The following is a 21,892-nucleotide window of genomic DNA, read 5'->3' on the forward strand; positions in this document are numbered from 1 at the left end:
CCTGGTGGGAGAGTAATGTGGCATTCGCTCGTTCTCCTGGTGGAAGAGTAATGTGGCCGTCGCTCGTTCTCCTGGTGGGAGAGTAATGTGGCAGTCGAGAGTAATGTGGCAGTCGCTCATTCTCCTAGTAGGGAAGTAATGTGGCAGTCGCTCGTTCTCCTGGTGGGAGAGTAATGTGGCAGTCGCTCGTTCTCCTGGTGGGAGAGTAATGTGGCAGCCACTCTTTCTCCTGGTGGGACAGTATTCTCCTGTTGAGAGAGTGTTGTAGCATACATTCTTTCTAGCAGACCCTCATTCTCCTGGTGGGAGAGTAATGTGACCTCCACTCTTTCTTTTGGTGGGAGAGTAATGTGGCACTCACTCGTTCTCCTGGTTGGAGAGTAATGTGGCAGTTGCTCGTTCTCCTGGTGGGGGAGTAATGTGGCAGTCGCTCATTCTCCTGGTGGGAGAGTAATGTGGCAGTCGCTCGTTCTCCTGGTGGGAGAGTAATGTGGCAGTCGAGAGTAATGTGGCAGTCGCTCATTCTCCTAGTAGGGAAGTAATGTGGCAGTCGCTCGTTCTCCTGGTGGGAGAGTAATGTGGCAGTCGCTCGTTCTCCTGGTGGGAGAGTATTCTCCTGTTGAGAGAGTGTTGTAGCATACATTCTTTCTAGCAGACCCTCATTCTCCTGGTGGGAGAGTAATGTGACCTCCACTCTTTCTTCTGGTGGGAGAGTAATGTGGCACTCACTCGTTCTCCTGGTTGGAGAGTAATGTGGCAGTTGCTCGTTCTCCTGGTGGGGGAGTAATGTGGCAGTCGCTCATTCTCCTGGTGGGAGAGTAATGTGGCAGTCATTCGTTCTCCTGGTGGGGGGGGGGTAATGTGGCAGTCACTCGTTCTCCTGGTGGGAGAGTAATGTGGCAGTCATTCGTTCTCCTGGTTGGAGAGTAATGTGGTAGTCGCTCGTTCTCCTGGTGGGGGGGTAATGTGGCAGTCGCTCGTTCTCCTGGTGGGGGAGTAATGTGGCAGTCGCTCGTTCTCCTGGTGGGAGAGTAATGTGGCAGCCATACTTTCTCCTGCGTGGGTAGGCAGGGTGGCTCTTTTGTTCTTGTTATCTTGCACAGTTTTACTACAAGGCAGCAGTTCACAGATTCCTTGGTATCTTGCACTCAGATTATCGTGGGCATCCTGGTACCTGAATGTGGGTTACCCTTGCGAGGCTATCGGTGGGAGACGGGGAACTCAAGCCTCCCTGCCTTCATTAGGTGTAGCGATGCACTTTGTGCTTGATGGCTTTCCCGGCACTGCTGCTTCATGGGGCGGTTCTTGCAACCCCACTCAGGGCCTCATTTACAAAAGCGCAGCGGTGGCGATAGTAGTGCACTGCACGGTCCAAGTTTACAAACTGACGCATTGAGCCCTGTGCGTCAGTTTGTAAAGCGTTGAGTCACATTATACCTGCGCCAGGGTAGGCGTTTCCATGGGAAAAGCCATACAACTGACGCAGTGAAATTTGCATTTCACCGCATCATTCCGCAACGTCACTGCGTCAGAGCCCTCTCCTCTGAGCAGGCGTAAAATTGAAACAGTGCTTTTTCCAATGGGACCCTCCTTGCATTGCTGGACTAGCGTCATTTTTACCACACCATTACAGCAATGCATCAGTTTAGTGCCAACAGATACATCAGAATTTCTGACGCATCTGTAAAAACGTGCGCGGTGGAGCTCTGTATTTTAAATACAGCGCATCCATTGCGCCGTTATGGGATCTTAGGGAAGCACAAGAAATGTGGCGCATTGATGCCAATGCTTCGGATTCTTGTAAATGAGTCCCTCAGTCTGTCATGATTTATGACTGAGTGACCCTCTGCAGTGGGGTCTTACCACCCCTCACCTAGCCCTTGCCAGATTTGACACTGCTGCCTTGTTAAAAGGATGGATTTCATCTCCTTTCAAACATACTCAGCTGGGTGGTTTGTTAAGAGAGTGAATACGCAGTGAAGTTAGTTCTTCTCCCTTTATTGCATCCACCGTGTACAGCAAGCCGTCACAGGACCAGCCGTCCAGCTCTAGTGCTTCTGCTCTTATCTCGTTTTCAGCACTTACATAACATATCAAGAATGCACTTCTGAGTCCAAAGAAGACTTTTATTGTTGTTAATTCTTCCCCAACCGCAATTTCGTAAATGACGGATTAGTAGATTTCAAGCCCACGTTCAATGAAAACAAAATATATCAGTTTGCAATATACACAGCAGGTTATATTTATAAGATATTGAATGCAAAGCAAAACAAATACTTCACCGTGTGAGAAACTATTTACGGCTTCATCTTTCTAGGGTCTGCAAGCTGATGACCCCCTGTCAGCCGCGAGAAAGAGATTCATCTACCCACACGGGATGCTGGCAACTGGCGCCTAGTTCCAGCACGAAGTCAGGCAGATTCGAATCTAATTCTCTGAAGCCTGTGTCATCCGTTACAAAGGTGTGCCCCCTCCTCTCAGACTCGGGAAAACTACGCAAGCCTTTGGAGACTGGCCAGATCTCCTAGACTGCTCCTCTTCCCAAGCTCAAGGAGAGAGAAAAACACCCAGTGTACCCTCTCTTATCAGGTCTAGTCTACTGTGAGAAGAAAACAGCTTGGTTCATCTTGTGGAAAAACACAGCTTGGAAAAATACAGCTTGGATTCTCAACTGCAATGTCTAACTCCACGTTAAAGGCAATAGGCAGCTAACCTAAATATCAAATGCAATGTCTAATGTCATATCAAAGCCAATAGGCAGCTGAGCTGAATACAAAATGCAATGTATAATATCATGTCAAAGCCAATAGGCAGCTAAGCTGAGTACAAAATGCAATGTCTAATATCATGTCAAAGCCAATAGGCAGCTGAGCTGAATACAAAATGCAATATCATGTCAAAGCCAATAGGCAGCTAAACTAAATACATCATGTCAAAGCCAATAGGCAGAATACAGAATATAATGGCTAATGCAATGTCAAAGCCAATAGGCGGCTAAACTGGATACAGCATGTCAAGGCCAATAGGCAGAATACAGAATGTAATGGCTAATGCAATGTCAAAGCCAATAGGCGGCTAGACTGGATACAGAAAGTAATGGCTAATGCCATGTCCAAGCCAATAGGCGGCTAAACTGAACAAAACATACAATGTGCTACTGGTGAACATTGAGCAACTAATATGCGCAGTGGTGAAACACAAAGTCATTGGTCAAACAAACTTAATCAATGGCAGGACACCAGCCAACAGGACACCCCACAATTCCATATGATGCCCGAGGCTTCAAGCGTATACACCCAACCAGCAACAACTCTGAAGCCAGCACAGCTCTGCATCTACATTCCTTAACAATCGAGGGACCGATCGGCTGTCTGTGACGTGGAAGGGACTGCCCAGTTGTCTGTGCCAAGTGGGGAGTTGTTTCCCTGTCCGATAGCTAAGGGATAGCTCTGTTGTCTGTTTTGAGTGATGGGCAGTTATCTAAACAAGGGATGAATCTCCTGTTTGTCACAGGGAGGTGCAGCTCTGTTATCTGCTGCAGGAGGTGCTTAGCCGTCCTGTCTGACAATTCAGGGAAAGCTCTGCTGTCCGCACTGAGCTAGGACTCAGTCTGCAGAGAAAAGGATAATCTTCTTTCCTCTCAAAATGAGGGAAATCTCCAGTTTCTGTGCCACATTGGGGTAACTCTTCTCTCTATTTGATCTAGGAATAAAACAGCTAAGCATTAGAGAGCTCTGCTATGAACCAAGTGCCTGACCTGTTGAGTGCCTGACCTGTTGAGTGCCTGTCGTCTTGAATGTCTGACCTCTTGAATGTCTGATCTGTTGAATGTCTGACCTGTTGAGAGCCTGACCTGTTGAGAGCCTGACCTATTGAGTGCCTGACTTGTTGAGTGCCTAACCTGTTGAGGGCCTGACGTCTTGAATGTCTGACCTCTTGAATGTCTGATCTGTTGAATGTCTGACCTGTTGAGAGCCAGACCTGTTGAGTGCCTGACTTGTTGAGTGCCTAACCTGTTCAGGGCCTGACGCCTTGAATGTCTGACCTCTTGAATGTCTGATCTGTTGAATGTCTGACCTGTTGAGAGCCTGACCTGTTGAGTGCTTGACTTGTTGAGTGCCTAACCTGTTGAGGGCCTGACGTCTTGAATGTCTGACCTCTTGAATGTCTGATCTGTTGAATGTCTGACCTGTTGAGAGCCTGACCTGTTGAGAGACTGACCTGTTGAGTGCCTGACCTGTTGAGGGCCTGACGTACTGAGTGCCTAAACTGTTGAGTGCCCGGCCTGTTGAGTATCTGACTTGTTGAGTGTCTGACCTGTTGAGTGCCTGACCTGTTGAGTGTCCGGCCTGTTGAGCGTCCGGCATGTTGCGTGTCTGACCTATTGAGTGCCCGGCCTGTTGAGTATCTGACTTGTTGAGTTTCTGGCCTGTTGAGTGACTGACTTGTTGAGTGCCCGGCCTGTTGAGTGCCCGGCCTGTTGAGTGCCCGACCTGTTGAGTGCCTGACCTGTTGAGTGTACGGCCTGTTGAGTGTCTGGCCTGTTGATTGTCTGGCCTGTTGAGTGCCCGGCCTGTTGAGTGCCCGTCCTGCTGAGTGTCTGACCTGTTGCCCCAGTTACTGGCCAGATGACAAAACTAGTGCTGGTGTCTTCCCAGAGAACTACCCAGGTGACTGCAGGGGCAGGCAGGATTTCCTGATTCTCATATGCGTCTGCCTTTACCCTCAGAGTTCAGAGCTGGTGAAAGTGCTAAAAAGCTGAAGCACTGGGGAGGTCCTGATTAGTCATTTCCCTACTGTGGTCTAGCTGGAGGGAGCAGAGGCTCATCAGTGGAAAGGGCTACCAGCCGGCTGTTTATTTACCAGGATGACCAGTACTTGAATGTCACAAGAAGTACAAAAACTAAGAGAATCACTTAAAGCTGGTGTTTTTTGTTCTTATCAGTACAGTAGCACTTTATAAAGCAGCACTTTAAAGTGGGCTCTAAAGCTGTCTTCGTGATCGCTGGCTGATATTTAAAGTAAACAGACTGAAAGGCCATGTTAAAAATGAGAACAGATAATCTTCTATAAAGTTTTATTTAAGTGGCATGTCCGGGGCTTTGCACAATCTTAAAGCGTAAACAGATGTCTGGTATTGTTCTCAGGGGGAGGTGACTACCCTACAAGTGGACTCGTGGCCGAACCCTCATGCTCCATGATTCAGGGCTCCAGCTCTAGTCACCAGCTACTCACTGCCTGTTCTGTTGAGTGTGCTGCTGTCGAGGCCCGTTTAGGGCTGTGCTAATGGTTCTATTCAAATCAAATCAGAGTTTATAAAGCGCAACTACTCACCCGTAAGGGTCTCAAGGTGCTAGGGGGATCTTCCACTAGCCGAGGTCTTCCGTATGTGGGGTACGGTCACTAGTGCTTGTTGGGCAGAGCAGAGAGGTCTGGTGGGTGAGTAGAAGGTGATGCAGTGGTTGAGGTAGGTGGGTCCTGGGTCGTGGAGGGGGATCTTGAAGTTAATGCTCATCTCGATCGGGAGCCAGTGGAGGTCTCTTAGTTGATTGGAGATATGTTCGCGGTAGGGAATGTCCAGGATGAGTCTGGTGGAGCCGTTTTGGATGTGCTGTAGTTTCTTCAGGTTCTTCCGTGTGCCAGTTTCACTTTGGTGACTGAAAACCTAGTGCACCCTGATCAACACATCATTGGACAACAGTATAAGATTATTGATGTCCATAACTCCACTAAGTTTCTTCCCTTAGCTATAATTCAGTTTAGTTGGGGTGGAGTTACTGGCCCTAAGCAGGTGGTGGTATCACCTAGCTTACCTGTAGACTGTCTCTTAGGTAATGACCTAGAGGCCTCAGGTTGGGCTGATGTAGAGTTTTATGCCCATGCAGCCATGCTGGGCATCCCTGAGGAATTGTTCCCTCTCATTTCTACTGAAATGAAAAAGCAAAGGAGAGAAGGCCTGAAAACTCAGGAACCCTCTCCATCAACAGGTAAAAAGGGTATCACAGTATCCCCTAACCACCCTACCATTCAGGATACCATTCCTGTGGTGGGAGAAACCTCTCCTGGGGTGGCACCTGTTCCAAGGGAATCATCAGTTGGCAAAACTGTACTCCCTGAGGTGGAAGTACCTCTCTGTGGGATAACTAACATTGGTGAGAAAAAGAGCACCATTTTAGTTAACATGGAGCATCCCTCCAACCCTCCCAGAGAAACTTTAGTGCAGAAACTCTGCACTGCCTCACAACACTTAGGACAGCATCCCTGCCCTAGTGTGGAGCTCATAGGACAGCATCCCTGCCCTGCTCCAACTCAAGAGAAACAGCATCCCTGTTCTCTCTTCCAGCCAGATGGACAAAGTTTTTGCCCAGCTATGGCTTTTCTGAGACAGCATCCCTGTCTGGCATTTCCATCACTACAAATAGGTTCAGTGGACAATTCCCACTGCTCTAAACTAAAACTTACTGATAGAAACTCTGAAAATACATCTTCACATTGTTGCTTAGCTAAAAAACTTCAAACAGGGTGGTTTACATCCCCACAGGGAAGTAACCATATAGTGGATGATAAAGGGAGTAACCAGTCTATTGCAGAGCTACTCTCTACTTATCACCACTTAGACAATAAAGTCTCAACTGGCCAAGGTTAGCCTTATTGTCCTTCGTTTGGGGGGGGGTTGTGTGAGAAGGTAGCCTCTTTCTAGCCTTGTTACCCCCACTTTTGGCCTGTTTGTGAGTGTATGTCAGGGTGTTTGTCACTGTTTTCACTGTCTCACTGAGATCCTGATAGCCAGGCCTCAGTGCTCATAGTGAAAACACTATGTTTTCAGTATGTTTGTTATGTGTCACTGGGATCCTGCTGGTCAGGACCCCAGTGCTCATAGGTTTGTGGCCTATATGTATGTGTCACTGGGACCCTGTCACACAGGGCCCCAGTGCTCATAGGTGTGCATGTATATGTTCCCTGTGTGGTGCCTAACTGTCTCACTGAGGCTCTGCTAACCAGAACCTCAGTGGTTATGCTCTCTCATTACTTTCAAATTGTCACTAACAGGCTAGTGACCAATTTTACCAATTTACATTGGCTTACTGGAACACCCTTATAATTCCCTAGTATATGGTACTGAGGTACCCAGGGTATTGGGGTTCCAGGAGATCCCTATGGGCTGCAGCATTTCTTTTGCCACCCATAGGGAGCTCTGACAATTCTTACACAGGCCTGCCACTGCAGCCTGAGTGAAATAACGTCCACGTTATTTCACAGCCATTTTACACTGCACTTAAGTAACTTATAAGTCACCTATATGTCTAACCTTTACCTGGTAAAGGTTAGGTGCAAAGTTACTTAGTGTGAGGGCACCCTGGCACTAGCCAAGGTGCCCCCACATTGTTCAGAGCCAATTCCCTGAACTTTGTGAGTGCGGGGACACCATTACACGCGTGCACTACATATAGGTCACTACCTATATGTAGCTTCACAATGGTAACTCTGAATATGGCCATGTAACATGTCTATGATCATGGAATTGCCCCCTCTATGCCATCCTGGCATAGTTGGCACAATCCCATGATCCCAGTGGTCTGTAGCACAGACCCTGGTACTGCCAAACTGCCCTTCCTGGGGTTTCACTGCAGCTGCTGCTGCCAACCCCTCAGACAGGCAGCTGCCCTCCTGGGGTCCAGCCAGGCCTGGCCCAGGATGGCAGAACAAAGAACTTCCTCTGAGAGAGGGTGTGACACCCTCTCCCTTTGGAAAATGGTGTGAAGGCAGGGGAGGAGTAGCCTCCCCCAGCCTCTGGAAATGCTTTGTTGGGCACAGAGGTGCCCAATTCTGCATAAGCCAGTCTACACCGGTTCAGGGACCCCTTAGCCCCTGCTCTGGCGCGAAACTGGACAAAGGAAAGGGGAGTGACCACTCCCCTGACCTGCACCTCCCCTGGGAGGTGTCCAGAGCTCCTCCAGTGTGCTCCAGACCTCTGCCATCTTGGAAACAGAGGTGCTGCTGGCACACTGGACTGCTCTGAGTGGCCAGTGCCACCAGGTGACATCAGAGACTCCTGCTGATAGGCTCCTTCAGGTGTTAGTAGCCTATCCTCTCTCCTAGGTAGCCAAACCCTCTTTTCTGGCTATTTAGGGTCTCTGTCTCTGGGGAAACTTTAGATAACGAATGCATGAGCTCAGCCGAGTTCCTCTGCATCTCCCTCTTCACCTTCTGATAAGGAATCGACCGCTGACCGCGCTGGAAGCCTGCAAACCTGCAACATAGTAGCAAAGACGACTACTGCAACTCTGTAACGCTGATCCTGCCGCCTTCTCGACTGTTTTCCTGCTTGTGCATGCTGTGGGGGTAGTCTGCCTCCTCTCTGCACTAGAAGCTCTGAAGAAATCTCCTGTGGGTCGACGGAATCTTCCCCCTGCAACCGCAGGCACCAAAAAGCTGCATTACCGGTCCCTTGGGTCTCCTCTCAGCACGACGAGCGAGGTCCCTCGAATCCAGCGACGCTGTCCAAGTGACCCCCACAGTCCAGTGACTCTTCAGCCCAAGTTTGGTGGAGGTAAGTCCTTGCCTCACCTCGCTGGGCTGCATTGCTGGGAACCGCGACTTTGCAGCTACTCCGGCCCCTGTGCACTTCCGGCGGAAATCCTTCGTGCACAGCCAAGCCTGGGTCCACGGCACTCTAACCTGCATTGCACGACTTTCTAAGTTGGTCTCCGGCGACGTGGGACTCCTTTGTGCAACTTCGGCGAGCACCGTTTCACGCATCCTCGTAGTGCCTGTTTCTGGCACTTCTCCGGGTGCTACCTGCTTCAGTGAGGGCTCTTTGTCTTGCTCGACGTCCCCTCTCTCTGCAGGTCCAATTTGCGACCTCCTGGTCCCTCCTGGGCCCCAGCAGCGTCCAAAAACGCCAAACGCACGATTTGCATGTAGCAAGGCTTGTTGGCGTCCTTCCGGCGGGAAAACACTTCTGCACGACTCTCCAAGGCGAGAGGGATCCGTCCACCAAAGGGGAAGTCTCTAGCCCTTTTCGTTCCTGCAGAAACCTCAGCTTCTTCTGTCCAGTCGAAGCTTCTTTGCACCCGCAGCTGGCATTTCCTGGGCATCTGCCCATCTCCGACTTGCTTGTGACTTTTGGACTTGGTCCCCTTGTTCCACAGGTACCCTAGATTGGAAATCCACAGTTGTTGCATTGCTGGTTTGTGTCTTTCCTGCATTATTCCTCTAACACGACTATTTTGTCCTTAGGGGAACTTTAGTGCACTTTGCACTCACTTTTCAGGGTCTTGGGGAGGGTTATTTTTCTAACTCTCACTATTTTCTAATAGTCCCAGCGACCCTCTACAAGGTCACATAGGTTTGGGGTCCATTCGTGGTTCGCATTCCACTTCTGGAGTATATGGTTTGTGTTGCCCCTATCCCTATGTTTCCCCATTGCATCCTATTGTAACTATACATTGTTTGCACTGTTTTCTAAGACTATACTGCATATTTTTGCTATTGTGTATATATATCTTGTGTATATTTCCTATCCTCTCACTGAGGGTACACTCTAAGATACTTTGGCATATTGTCATAAAAATAAAGTACCTTTATTTTTAGTATAACTGTGTATTGTGTTTTCTTATTATATTGTGCATATGACACTAAGTGGTACTGTAGGAGCTTCACACGTCTCCTAGTTCAGCCTAAGCTGCTCTGCTAAGCTACCATTATCTATCAGCCTAAGCTGCTAGACACCCTATACACTAATAAGGGATAACTGGGCCTGGTGCAAGGTGCAAGTACCCCTTGGTACTAACTACAAGCCAGTCCAGCCTCCTACAGGTACCGGCGTAGAGGGCATTTTATTAGTCAAATCTGCTGGTATCTAGGGCATGGGTTATGGTTTTGCGGCAGTCCTTTGGGATCCACTTGTAGATCTTCCAGAGAAGAGTGTGTGTGTGAAAGCAGGAGGATGCGACTGAGTTGACTTGGCGGGTCAAGGTGAGCGATCAGTCCAGGATGAAGCTGAGGTTGTGTGCATGGTTTGTTGGGGTGAGGAAGTGCCAAAGGTCGATGGCTACCAGGAGTCTTCTCAGCCTGATATGGATGTTCCCAGGATGAGGATCTTAGTCTTGTCAGAGTTGAGCTTGAGGCAGCTGTCCTTTATCCAGACAGCAGCGGCTTCCATCCCACTGTGGAAATTCTTCTTGGAAGTAGTGGGGTCTTCGGTCAGTGAGATGATCAGTTGGGTATCGTCGGCATAGGAGACGATGTTCAGTCCGTGGTCCCTGACGATGGATGTGAGTGGGCCATGTAGACGTTGAACAGTGTGGGGCTCAGAGTGGATCCCTGTGGATCTCCACAGATGATCTCTGAGTTTCTCGAGACACACCACATCTTAGACCCTTCCCAGTCCGGATTCACATGCAACCACAGCACCAAAACCACACTTTTAGCAGCCACAGATGACATACTGAACTGCAGAAGCATGACCGCACTCATCCTCCTCGACTTCTCCACTGCATTTGGCACCTTCTCCCACTCCACTCTGTGCGACAGACTGCACGACGCCGGCATTCAAAACGAAGACCTGTACTGGATCAGGTCCTTCCTCATCGGAAGAACACAGAGAGTCAGACTACCACCACTCACATCAGAACCTAAAGACACTTGGGGCTATGTTTATACTCGGTTTGCGCTGAATTAGCGTCATTTTGTTTTACTCTAATTCAGCTCAATCCTAACTCCATATTTATACTTTGGCACTAGACATGTCTAGCACCAAAGTTATGGAGTTAAAGTCGTTTTCTGGATGTGAAAGCCTACCTTGCGTCGATGAGATGCAAGATAGGCGTTTCCACCATATTTATACCCATTCATCCCCTGGGCATGGCCATTGGGTTGGTAGACAGGAGCCATGTCCATGGGGGTTGTGCGCCAGAAAATGGTGCTACACTGCTTAGCGGTATTTTTCTGCCACCTCAGGGACCTACAGTAGCTCTGAGCCAACAAGCGCATCACATACAAACTCCTGATCGACACCTTCAAGGCACTGCACAACACAGGACCGGCATACCTCAACCACCATACCCAACAGACATCTCTGTTCTTCCCAGCTTGCCCTTGCAGCCGTCCCCAAGATCCAGAAAAGTACAGTAGGAGGAAGATCATTCTCCTACCTCTCAGCCCAGATATGGAACACGCTACCTCTCAACCTCAGGCAGACCGCATCTTCTGGGAAGGTTGCTGTCTCTATGAAACAGTTGAGGGTGTGTCGGAGCTTGGGTGCGATAGATGTGTTGGCCTTGTTGAAAATGTGGCGAGGACAGGGGTCCTCAGGGGCTCCGGAGTGGATGCTGCTCATGATGGTGCGGGTCTTGTCTGTGGTGAGGGAGATCCAGCGGTGCAGGGTCTGTGGTGGTTCGATGGGTTGGATCTGGGGGATAGTTGGAGGGCTCGAAGGGTCTTGGGATGGGAAGCTGTCGTATATATCTTTGATTTTCCAGTGGAAGAAGTTGGCTAGCCTGTCGCAGAGTTCTTGAGATGGAGGGATGCTTGCCATTTCTGATTGGGGTTTGGCAAATTCTTTGACCACAGCCAAGAGTTCTTTGCTGTTGTGCACAGTCCCGCTTTCCTGGTGGCCCTGATGAGGTGGTAGTGAGATTTGATGGCAGCTTAAAGTCCTCAAAGCCTTCTGGGGACTTGCTATTCCTCCATCTTTTCTCTAGCCATCTGCAGGTGCTCCTGGAGTCCTGGAGTGCAGGTGAGAACCAGCTAGCCTCCTTGATGTGGTGTTTAGCTGAGGTCTTATGGAGATGTGGTAGGGTGTTGGCACATTCGGAGATCCAGTGGTGGAAGTTCCATGCTGAGATGTTAGCGTCTGTGGTGAGGGTTGGGGGAGACTTGCTGAGGGTGTTGGTGGTCAGTGATGTGATGGTGAAATAGATGCAGTGATGGTCAGTCCAGTGAAGTGTGGAGGTGTTGTCGACGGTGATGTTGTTGCTGGTGGAGAAAATGGCGTCGAGTGTGTCTGTGTGTTAGTGAGGTGACCAGTTGCTTTAGTCCAATTGTGGCGAGGTTTTTGAGCAGGAAAGCGGTGCTGATGTTGCTGTCGTTGTCAATGTGGCTGTTGAGGTTGCCGAGGAGGTAGTAGTTCAAGGAGGCGAGAGCGTGAGGCGAAATGATGTCGACAATGGAGTCGCTGAAGGATGGGCCAGGTGGCCTGTAGATGAGGGTGCTGTAGAAGGTTGACTTGGGTGTGGCGTGTATCTGAAAATGGAGGTGTTCCATGAGGGGGGAGTGTTCTTCTGTGTTGGTTGTCAGGCGGAGGGAAGATTTGTGTACAATGGTTAGGCTTCCGCCTGGGCGAGATGGTCGGTCTTTGCAGAGCAATTTTTAGTCGCTGGGGGTGGGGAAGGTGATGTCTGGTGCAGATGCTGGTTTTGTCCAAGTTTCAGTGAGAAAAGCAATATCCGGGTGGGTGGAGTCCAGTAGGTCCCAGAGTTCTACAGTGTGTTTGTGGAGGGAGCAAATGTTGAGGAGGATGCAGCTGAGGCGTTCCAGGTTGGTGTGCAATGGCTCAGCGGTGGGAGGGTCCAGCACTTGGTGTAGGGTGAGGGTGTGGTAGCAGTGGAGGCAGGAGAATGGCCCGTGGGTGTCTCTGGGTGATGCGAGATGGCAAGTATCTGATCGTCCTGTGTTCAGAGAGTGAAGGTTCTCTGGGCTCTATCGATGGAAGTTCAGAGGGCCAGGGTTCATGGCACTGGCCGTGGTCCAGGCGTGGACGGGCATAGATGGGCTTGCCTTCGGCACACAAGCAGCACACCCGATGCATGCAGTGGGCACCATTAAGAAAGGGAGGGAGGCAGGAGGTCTGGCCAGCTGGGAGGCGGGAGGGCGAGAAAGCGCTTCGCAGGGAGGGGAGTGGGGCAGCAGAAGTGCGGCAATGCGTGGAGAGTGAAAGGCTGAAGGAGAGAGAAAGAGAAAAGAAGGAAAGAAAAGAAAAAAATAAAAATGATAGAAAAATAAGCACAAGTAAAAAGAGACAGCAAGATACCTACAAACTGATGGCCACTAGGCCACCAAAGATGAGGCACAGGCGGGTGGAGGTGAGTCTTGAACCCAGAGTCAGGCAGGCTTTCAGTTCGCTCAAGGTAGAGTCAGCAGCAGCAACAGGTGGAAGAGAGCGAGCAAACACTGACCAGGAGGTTGGATTACTTATCTGTAATTTTCATTACTCTGTGTAGGAAAGTGCCCTCTTTCTTGGCATGGCTACCCCCATGTTCTGCCTGTTGTCTGTGTGTTTGACTGTGTTCACTGGGATCATGTTAACCAGGACCCCAGTGATTGTGTGCTCACCCTTCTAACTTGGTTGCTAGAACCTTTTGCAGTTCCTAGTATATGGTACAGAGGTACCCAGGGCATTGGGGTACCGGGGATCCCTATGGGCTGCAGCATGTATTATGCCACACATAGGTACCCCATGCAAAGTGTTCTGCAGGCCTGCCATTGCACCTTGCGTGAAAGGGTGCATACACCCTTTCACTACAGGTCACTCCACCAGGTCACTGTAAGTCACCCCATGATAGGCCCTCCTAACCCAGAGGGCAGGGTGCAAGTACCTGTGTGTGTGGGCACCCCTGTACTAGCGGAGGTGCCCCCACAAACTCCAGCTCCATTTTCCTGGACTTCATGAGTGCGGGGACGCCATTTTATACATGTACTGGACATAATTCACTACCTATGTTCAGCTACATAATGGTAACTCCGAATCTAGGCATGTTTGGTATCACACATGTCAGAATCATACCCCACTAATTTTGCAAGTATTGGGTGTATCATTCCATGCACTCTGAGGGCTCCTTATAGGACCCCCAGCATTGCTACCACCAGTCTTCCAGGGTTTTCTGGGCAGCCCCAGCTGCTGCCACCCTCAGACAGTTTTCTGCCCTCCTGCTACTTAATCTACTCAAGCCCAAGAAGTCAGAACAAAGGATTTCCTTGGGGAGAGGGGTGTTACAATAGGTGTGACTGGCTTGGGAGGGGTAGCCTCCCCAAGCTACTGGAAAAGCTTTAAAGGGCACATGTTGTGCCCTCCGTGCATAAATCAGTCCACACCAGTTCAGGGACCCCTAGTCCCTGCTCTGGCACAAAACTGGACAATGGAAAGGGGAGTGACCACTCTCCTGTCCATCACCTCCCCAGGGGTGGTGCTCAGAGCTCCTCCAGAGGTTCCCTGTGTTCTGCCATCTTGATTCCAAGGTTGGCAGGGAACTCTGGGAGCATCTGAGTGGTCAGGCCGGTGACATCAGAGCCCCCACCTGATAGGTGCTTACCTGGTTAGGTGACCAATCCCCCTTTCAGGGCTATTTAGGGTCTCTCTCTCTTGGATGGGTCCTCAGATTCGGCTTGCAAGATTTTAGCAGGATTCCTCTGCAACTTCTGGCCACAGGAATTGTGACTGGACCCTCCAGGAAACGACAAGCTGCAGATCCACGAGGAAGATTCTTCTGCAACATTGTATCCAGAGTTCCTGATAGCTTGTTAACAGTTCCCTCGCTGTGCATCCTCAGAAGACTGCAACTCTTCAGCCTGCACAAGAAGAAGAAGGAATCTCCCTGGGAGTGAAGTAGTCACTCCCCTGCCGCTGCAGGCACCTACAGCAAGCGACGACCGGCTGAGTGGATCCTCTCTCCTGCTGAGCTGCGTGGATCCTGCATCACGGGTGGTGGTCTAGAGTGGTCCTGTCGGTCCTCTCCACCAGCTTTCTAACTTGGGTGGAGGTAAGCCTTTGTCTTTCCACGCAGGAGAAGTACCCATGTGCACCACGTCCCTTGTAGCTGCCAAGGCTTGTTTGCATCTCCTCCCAGGGATCTTAAGGTGACGTGCAGCTCCAGTCCCCAGCACTCCTTCCTTACAAATTCCAGCCTCCTGCATGGTTCTCCTGCGTGGTTCTCCTGCGGCGTGGGATCCTCTTTTGTATTGCTACGTGGGCTCCTTCTTGCACCTTTTGTGTCCTCGTCCTGTGGTACTCCTGTGGGTGCTGCCTCTGCTCCTGTGGACTCTCTGCAACGCTGAGGGTCCCCTGTGACTTCCTCTCCTGGGTTGAGTCCTCCTGGGCCTTGCTGGTCCCTGGCAGCACCTCTTCTCCGCCAACCGCCAGTTTGCTTTTGCCAAGGCTTGTTGGTGGAAATCATTCACTGTCTCCCATCTGCAATCTTCCTTCCAGCGTGGGACACCTTCTGCATCAGTCAGGAACTCTCCTCCGGCTTCTGGGCTGCAGTGCTGACCTGTTCTTCTTCATCGTTGACCAACTCCTGCATCTTCAGTGTGGTGGGTCAGGGTTCCTGCCTCATTGGACTCTGTTGTGCCTTCTGGTCCCCTCTCGCCACAGGTCTTCTTTCTTCAGAAATCCACCGCTGGTTTCTTGCAGGCTTGTCTGGGTGTCTTATTTTCTTCTCTTTTCTTCTTTGTGGGTAGTTGGGGGAAAATCCTCTGATTTACTCCTTCCTTCCTGTTTGCTGGGGATGTTGTGGTACTTACCTCTGTGGTTTTCTGGTACCCCCAAATCCCCTCTACACATTCCACTTACCTGCATGGGATTCCCATATTTGCATTCCATTTTTTTGTATATGGTTTGGCTTCCCTCTAGGGTCACTATTGCCTATCTACTGTGTTTTACACTGTTTGCTAACCATTTATTATGCCTATCTCTAATTGCTAGTGTAAATATATTGGGGGTCATTCTGACCCCGGCGGTCAGAGGCCGACAGGCCGGCAGTGCCCCGCAGGGCATTTTGACTGCAGCGGTTCGGCCGCGGTCAGATGCGGAAAACCGGCGGTTTTCCGCTGCCCTTGTGAATCCTCCATGGCGGCGGAGCACGCTCCGCCGCCATGGGGATTCTGACACCCCCTACCGCCATCCTGTTCCTGGCGGGTCTCTCGCCAGGAACAGGATGGCGGTAGGGGGTGCCGTGGGGCCCCTGGGGGCCCCTGCAGTGCCCATGCCAATGGCATGGGCACTGCAGGGGCCCCCGTAAGAGGGCCCCACTTTGTATTTCAGTGTCTGCTATGCAGACACTGAAATACGCGACGGGTGCCACTGCACCCGTCGCACCTTCCCACTCCGCCGGCTCCATTCGGAGCCGGCGTCCTCGTGGGAAGGATGATTTGCCCTGGGCTGGCGGGCGGCCTTTTGGCGGTTGCCCGCCAGCCCAGGGCAAATCCCAAAATACCCACAAACGTCCTGCTGTATTGGAGCGCCCTGTAGAATAAGGATGTTTCCCCTGGTGGGAGGCGTAGTTTTGACGCATTCCCAGGTTTACAGGCCCTTGTTGATGTTGATAAGGCACATTTCTGCACTGTCTCTGCAGGTTCCCAGACCTACGGGAAGTAGCACCTACCAACCATGGAGGTCCTAGGAGATGAGAGGAGCCCAAGGAAATGCTTCAGACGGTTGTACTCCATCTAGGTAGATTCCCAGACCTGGAGAGAGTACGCCACAGCCCTAAAGTATCTAACCTAACGACTGCGAGTGGCTCTCCTATGCCGCCCTTAAAGTGCCTTTGTCAGCCATTGGTGATACACAAGGAGGAAGTGTCTGTGCTGCAGAGAAGCCGCGATCCCTCCTTCTAGAGTAGATGTCTGTGCTGCAGGGATCAGGGACCGCCTGCTGGAGTAGATGTCTGTGCTGCAGGGATCAGGGACCTCCTGCTGGAGTAGATGTCTGTGCTGCAGGGATCAGGGACCTCCTGCTGGAGTAGATGTCTGTGCTGCAGGGATCAGGGACCTCCTGCTGGAGTAGATGTCTGTACTGCAGGGATCAGGGACCTCCTGCTGGAGTAGATGTCTGTGCTGCAGGGAGGCTGTAGGGATCAGGGACCTCCTGCTGGAGCAGATATCTTTGCTGCAGGGAGGCTGCAGGGATCAGAGACCTCCTGCTGGAGTAGATGTCTGTGCTACAGGGAGGCTGTCAGGACCAGGGACCTCCTGCTGGAGTAGATGTCTGTACTGCAGGGATCAGGGACCTCCTGCTGGAGTAGATGTCTGTGCTGCAGGGAGGCTGAAGGGATCAGGGACCTCCTGCTGGAGCAGATATCTTTGCTGCAGGGATCAGGGACCTCCTGCTGGAGTAGATGTCTGTGCTGCAGAGAGGCTGCAGGGATCAGGGACCTCCTGCTGGAGTAGATGTCTGTGCTGCAGGGAGGCTGCAGGGATCAGGGACCTCCCGCTGGAGTAGATGTCTGTGCTGCAGGGAGGCTGCAGGGATCAGGGACCTCCTGCTGGAGTAGATGTCTGTGCTACAGGGAGGCTGTCAGGACCAGGGACCTCCTGCTGAAGTAGATGTCTGTACTGCAGGGATCAGGGACCTCCTGCTGGAGTAGATGTCTGTGCTGCAGGGATCAGGGACCTCCTGCTGGAGTAGATGTCTGTGCTGCAGGGATCAGGGACCTCCTGCTGGAGTAGATGTCTGTACTGCAGGGAGGCAGCAGGGACCTCCTGCTGGAGTAGATGTCTGTGCTGCAGGGAGGCAGCAGGGATCAGGAACCTCCTGCTGGAGCAGATATCTTTGCTGCAGGGAGGCTGCAGGGATCAGGGACCTCCTGCTGGAGTAGATGTCTGAGCAGCAGGGTGGCTGTAAGTACCAGGGCTGTCCTGCTGCAGTAGATGTCTGTACTGCACAGTGAAGTAGATGTCTGTCCTACAGCAACGAGGGCCCTCCTGCTAGAGTAGATGTCTGTGCTGTATGGTGGAGTAGATGTCTGTCCTGCAGGGAGAGGTAGGTGTCTGTGCTGCAGGTAGGAGTTGATGTCTGTGCTGCAGGGAGGAGTAGATGGCTGTCCTGCAGAGTGCAGTTGATGTATGTCCTGCAGGGAGGAGTATGTATCTGTGCTGCAGGGAAGAGCAGATGTCTGTGCTGCAGGGAGGAGTAGATGGCTGTCCTGCAGAGTGCAGTTGATGTATGTCCTGCAGGGAGGAGTAGGTATCTGTGCTGCAGGGAGGAGCAGATGTCTGTGCTGCAGGGAGGAGTAGATGGCTGTCCTGCAGAGTGCAGTTGATGTATGTCCTGCAGGGAGAAGTAGGTATCTGTGCTGCACGGAGGAGCAGATGTCTGTGCTACAGGGAGGAGCAGATGTGTGTGCTGCAGGGAGGAGCAGATGTCTGTGCTGCAGGGAGGAGTAGATGGCTGTCCTGCAGAGTGCATTTGATGTATGTCCTGCAGGGAGGAGCAGATGTCTGTGCTACAGGGAGGAGCAGATGTGTGTGCTGCAGGGAGGAGCAGATGTCTGTGCTACAGGGAGGAGTAGATGTCTGTCCTGCAGAGTGGAGTAGATGTCTATGTTGCAGGGAGGAGTAGATGTCTGTGCTACAGGGAGGAGTAGATGTCTGTGCTGCAGGGAGGAGTAGATGTCTGTGCTACAGGGAGGAGTAGATGTCTGTGCTGCAGGGAGGAGTAGATGTATGTGCTACAGGGAGGAGTAGATGTGTGTGCTGCAGGGAGGAGCAGATGTCTGTGCTACAGGGAGGAGTAGATGTCTGTCCTGCAGAGTGGAGTAGATGTCTATGTTGCAGGGAGGAGTAGATGTCTGTGCTACAGGGAGGAGTAGATGTCTGTGCTGCAGGGTGGAGCAGATGTCTGTGCTACAGGGAGGAGTATATGTCTGTCCTGCAGAGTGGAGTGGATGTCTATGTTGCAGAGAGGAGCAGATGTCTGTGCTACAGGGAGGAGTAGATGTCTGTGCTGCAGGGAGGAGCAGATGTCTGTGCTGCAGTGAGGAGCAGATGTCTGTCCTGCAGAGTGCAGTAGATGTCTGTGCTGCAGGGAGGAGCAGATGTCTGTGCTACAGGGAGAAGCAGATGTCTGTCCTGCAGAGTGGAGCAGATGTCTGTGCTGCAGGGAGGAGCAGATGTCTGTGCTACAGGGAGGAGCAGATGTCTGCCCTGCAGAGTGCAGTAGATGTCTGTGCTGCAGGGAGTAGCAGATGTCTGTGCTACAGGGAGGAGTAGATGTCTGTCCTGCAGAGTGGAGGAGATGTCTGTGCTGCAGGGAGGAGCAGATGTCTGTGCTACAGGGAGGAGCAGATGTCTGTGCTGGAGCAGATATATTTGCTGCAGGGAGGCTGCAGGGATCAGGGACCTCCTGCTGGAGTAGATGTCTGTGCTACAGGGAGGCTGTCAGGACCAGGGACCTCCTGCTGGAGTAGATGTCTGTACTGCAGGGATCAGGGACCTCCTGCTGGAGTAGATGTCTGTGCTGCAGGGAGGCTGAAGGGATCAGGGACCTCCTGCTGGAGCAGATATCTTTGCTGCAGGGAGGCTGCAGGGATCAGGGACCTCCTGCTGGAGTAGATGTCTGAGCAGCAGGGTGGCTGTAAGTACCAGGGCTGTCCTGCTGCAGTAGATGTCTGTACTGCACAGTGGAGTAGATGTCTGCCCTACAGCAACGAGGGCCCTCCTGCTAGAGTAGATGTCTGTGCTGTATGGTGGAGTAGATGTCTGTCCTGCAGGGAGAGGTAGGTGTCTGTGCTGCAGGGAGGAGTTGATGTCTGTGCTGCAGGGAGGAGTAGATGGCTGTCCTGCAGAGTGCAGTTGATGTATGTCCTGCAGGGAGGAGTAGGTATCTGTGCTGCAGGGAGGAGCAGATGTCTGTGCTGCAGGGAGGAGTAGATGGCTGTCCTGCAGAGTGCAGTTGATGTATGTCCTGCAGGGAGGAGTAGGTATCTGTGCTGCAGGGAGGAGCAGATGTCTGTGCTACAGGGAGGAGCAGATGTGTGTGCTGCAGGGAGGAGCAGATGTCTGTGCTGCAGGGAGGAGTAGATGGCTGTCCTGCAGAGTGCAGTTGATGTATGTCCTGCAGGGAGGAGTAGGTATCTGTGCTGCAGGGAGGAGCAGATGTCTGTGCTACAGGGAGGAGCAGATGTGTGTGCTGCAGGGAGGAGCAGATGTCTGTGCTGCAGGGAGGAGTAGATGGCTGTCCTGCAGAGTGCAGTTGATGTATGTCCTGCAGGGAGGAGTAGGTATCTGTGCTGCAGGGAGGAGCAGATGTCTGTGCTACAGGGAGGAGCAGATGTGTGTGCTGCAGGGAGGAGCAGATGTCTGTGCTACAGGGAGGAGTAGATGTCTGTCCTGCAGAGTGGAGTAGATGTCTATGTTGCAGGGAGGAGTAGATGTCTATGCTACAGGGAGGAGTAGATGTCTGTGCTTCAGGGAGGAGTAGATGCCTGTGCTACAGGGAGGAGTAGATGTCTGTGCTGCAGGGAGGAGTAGATGTATGTGCTACAGGGAGGAGTAGATGTGTGTGCTGCAGGGAGGAGCAGATGTCTGTGCTACAGGGAGGAATAGATGTCTGTCCTGCAGAGTGGAGTAGATGTCTATGTTGCAGGGAGGAGTAGATGTCTGTGCTACAGGGAGGAGTAGATGTCTGTGCTGCAGGGTGGAGCAGATGTCTGTGCTACAGGGAGGAGTAGATGTCTGTGCTACAGGGTGGAGCAGATGTCTGTGCTACAGGGAGGAGTAGATGTCTGTCCTGCAGAGTGGAGTAGATGTCTATGCTGCAGGGAGGAGCAGATGTCTGTGCTACAGGGAGAAGTAGATGTCTGTGCTACAGGGAGGAGTAGATGTCTGTGCTGCAGGGAGGAGCAGATGTCTGACCTGCAGAGTGGAGGAGATGTCTGTGCTGCAGGGAGGAGCAGATGTCTGTGCTACAGGGAGGAGTAGATGTCTGTCCTGTAGAGTGGAGGAGATGTCTGTGCTGCAGGGAGAAGCAGATGTCTTTGCTACAGGGAGGAGTAGATGTCTGTCCTGCAGAGTGGAGGAGATGTATGTGCTGCAGGGAGGAGCAGATGTCTGTGCTACAGGGAGGAGTAGATGTCTGTGCTGCAGGGAGGAGCAGATGTCTGTGCTGCAGGGAGGAGCAGGTGTCTGTGCTGCAGTGAGGAGCAGATGTCTGTCCTGCAGAGTGCAGTAGATGTCTGTGCTGCAGTGAGGAGCAGATGTCTGTGCTACAGGGAGGAGCAGATGTCTGTCCTGCAGAGTGGAGCAGATGTCTGTGCTGCAGGGAGGAGCAGATGTCTGTGCTACAGGGAGGAGCAGATGTCTGTCCTGCAGAGTGCAGTAGATGTCTGTGCTGCAGGGAGGAGCAGATGTCTGTGCTACAGGGAGGAGTAGATGTCTGTCCTGCAGAGTGGAGGAGATGTCTGTGCTGCAGGGAGGAGCAGATGTCTGTGCTACAGGGAGGAGCAGATGTCTGTCCTGCAGAGTGCAGTAGATGTCTGTGCTGCAGGGAGGAGCAGATGTCTGTGCTACAGGGAGGAGTAGATGTCTGTCCTGCAGAGTGGAGGAGATGTCTGTGCTGCAGGGAGGAGCAGATGTCTGTGCTACAGGGAGGAGCAGATGTCTGTGCTGCAGGGAGGAGCAGATGTCTGTGCTACAGGGAGGAGTAGATGTCTGTCCTGCAGAGTGGAGGAGATGTCTGTGCTGCAGGGAGGTGCAGATGTCTGTGCTTTACAGCATGAAGTGTTATTTTACCAGTCATCTATTAACAGCAGATTTAATATTATTAATAACTGGTGTCTCACTTTTACTTTCAGAGACAAGAGGATCCAATGGCAGCATTCCCAGCTCTGATGGACTCCAACGGCGCATCCAGGGCAGAGGTAAGTTGTCGCCCAGGGCAGAGGTAATGTCACCCAAGGCAGAGGTAAGCCATCACCCGGGGCAGCGGTAATGTCACCCAGGGCAGAGGTAATGTCGTCACTCAGGGCAGAGGTAATGTCACCCAGGGCAGAGATAATGTCACCCAGGGCAGAGGTAATGTCACCCAGGGCAGAAATAATGTCACCCAAGGCAAGAGTAATGTCATGACTCAAGGCAGAAGTAATGTCACCCAGGGCAAGGGTAATGTTGTGACTCAGGG

General features: G+C 51.8%; 1 protein-coding gene across 1 annotated transcript in view; it reads left to right on the forward strand.

The window, feature by feature from the left end:
• COL27A1 (collagen type XXVII alpha 1 chain) overlaps positions 1-21,892 on the forward strand; it is a 1,169,012-nt gene that overhangs the window by 1,101,903 nt on the left and 45,217 nt on the right. The window contains exon 57 of the mRNA XM_069236924.1: positions 21,567-21,632. Within this exon, the coding sequence (XP_069093025.1) occupies positions 21,567-21,632 (66 nt within the window). The remainder of the gene's footprint in view (positions 1-21,566; positions 21,633-21,892) is intronic.

This window comes from Pleurodeles waltl, chromosome 6 (assembly GCF_031143425.1).
Source record: "Pleurodeles waltl isolate 20211129_DDA chromosome 6, aPleWal1.hap1.20221129, whole genome shotgun sequence".
Classification (NCBI taxonomy): Eukaryota; Metazoa; Chordata; class Amphibia; order Caudata; family Salamandridae; genus Pleurodeles; species Pleurodeles waltl.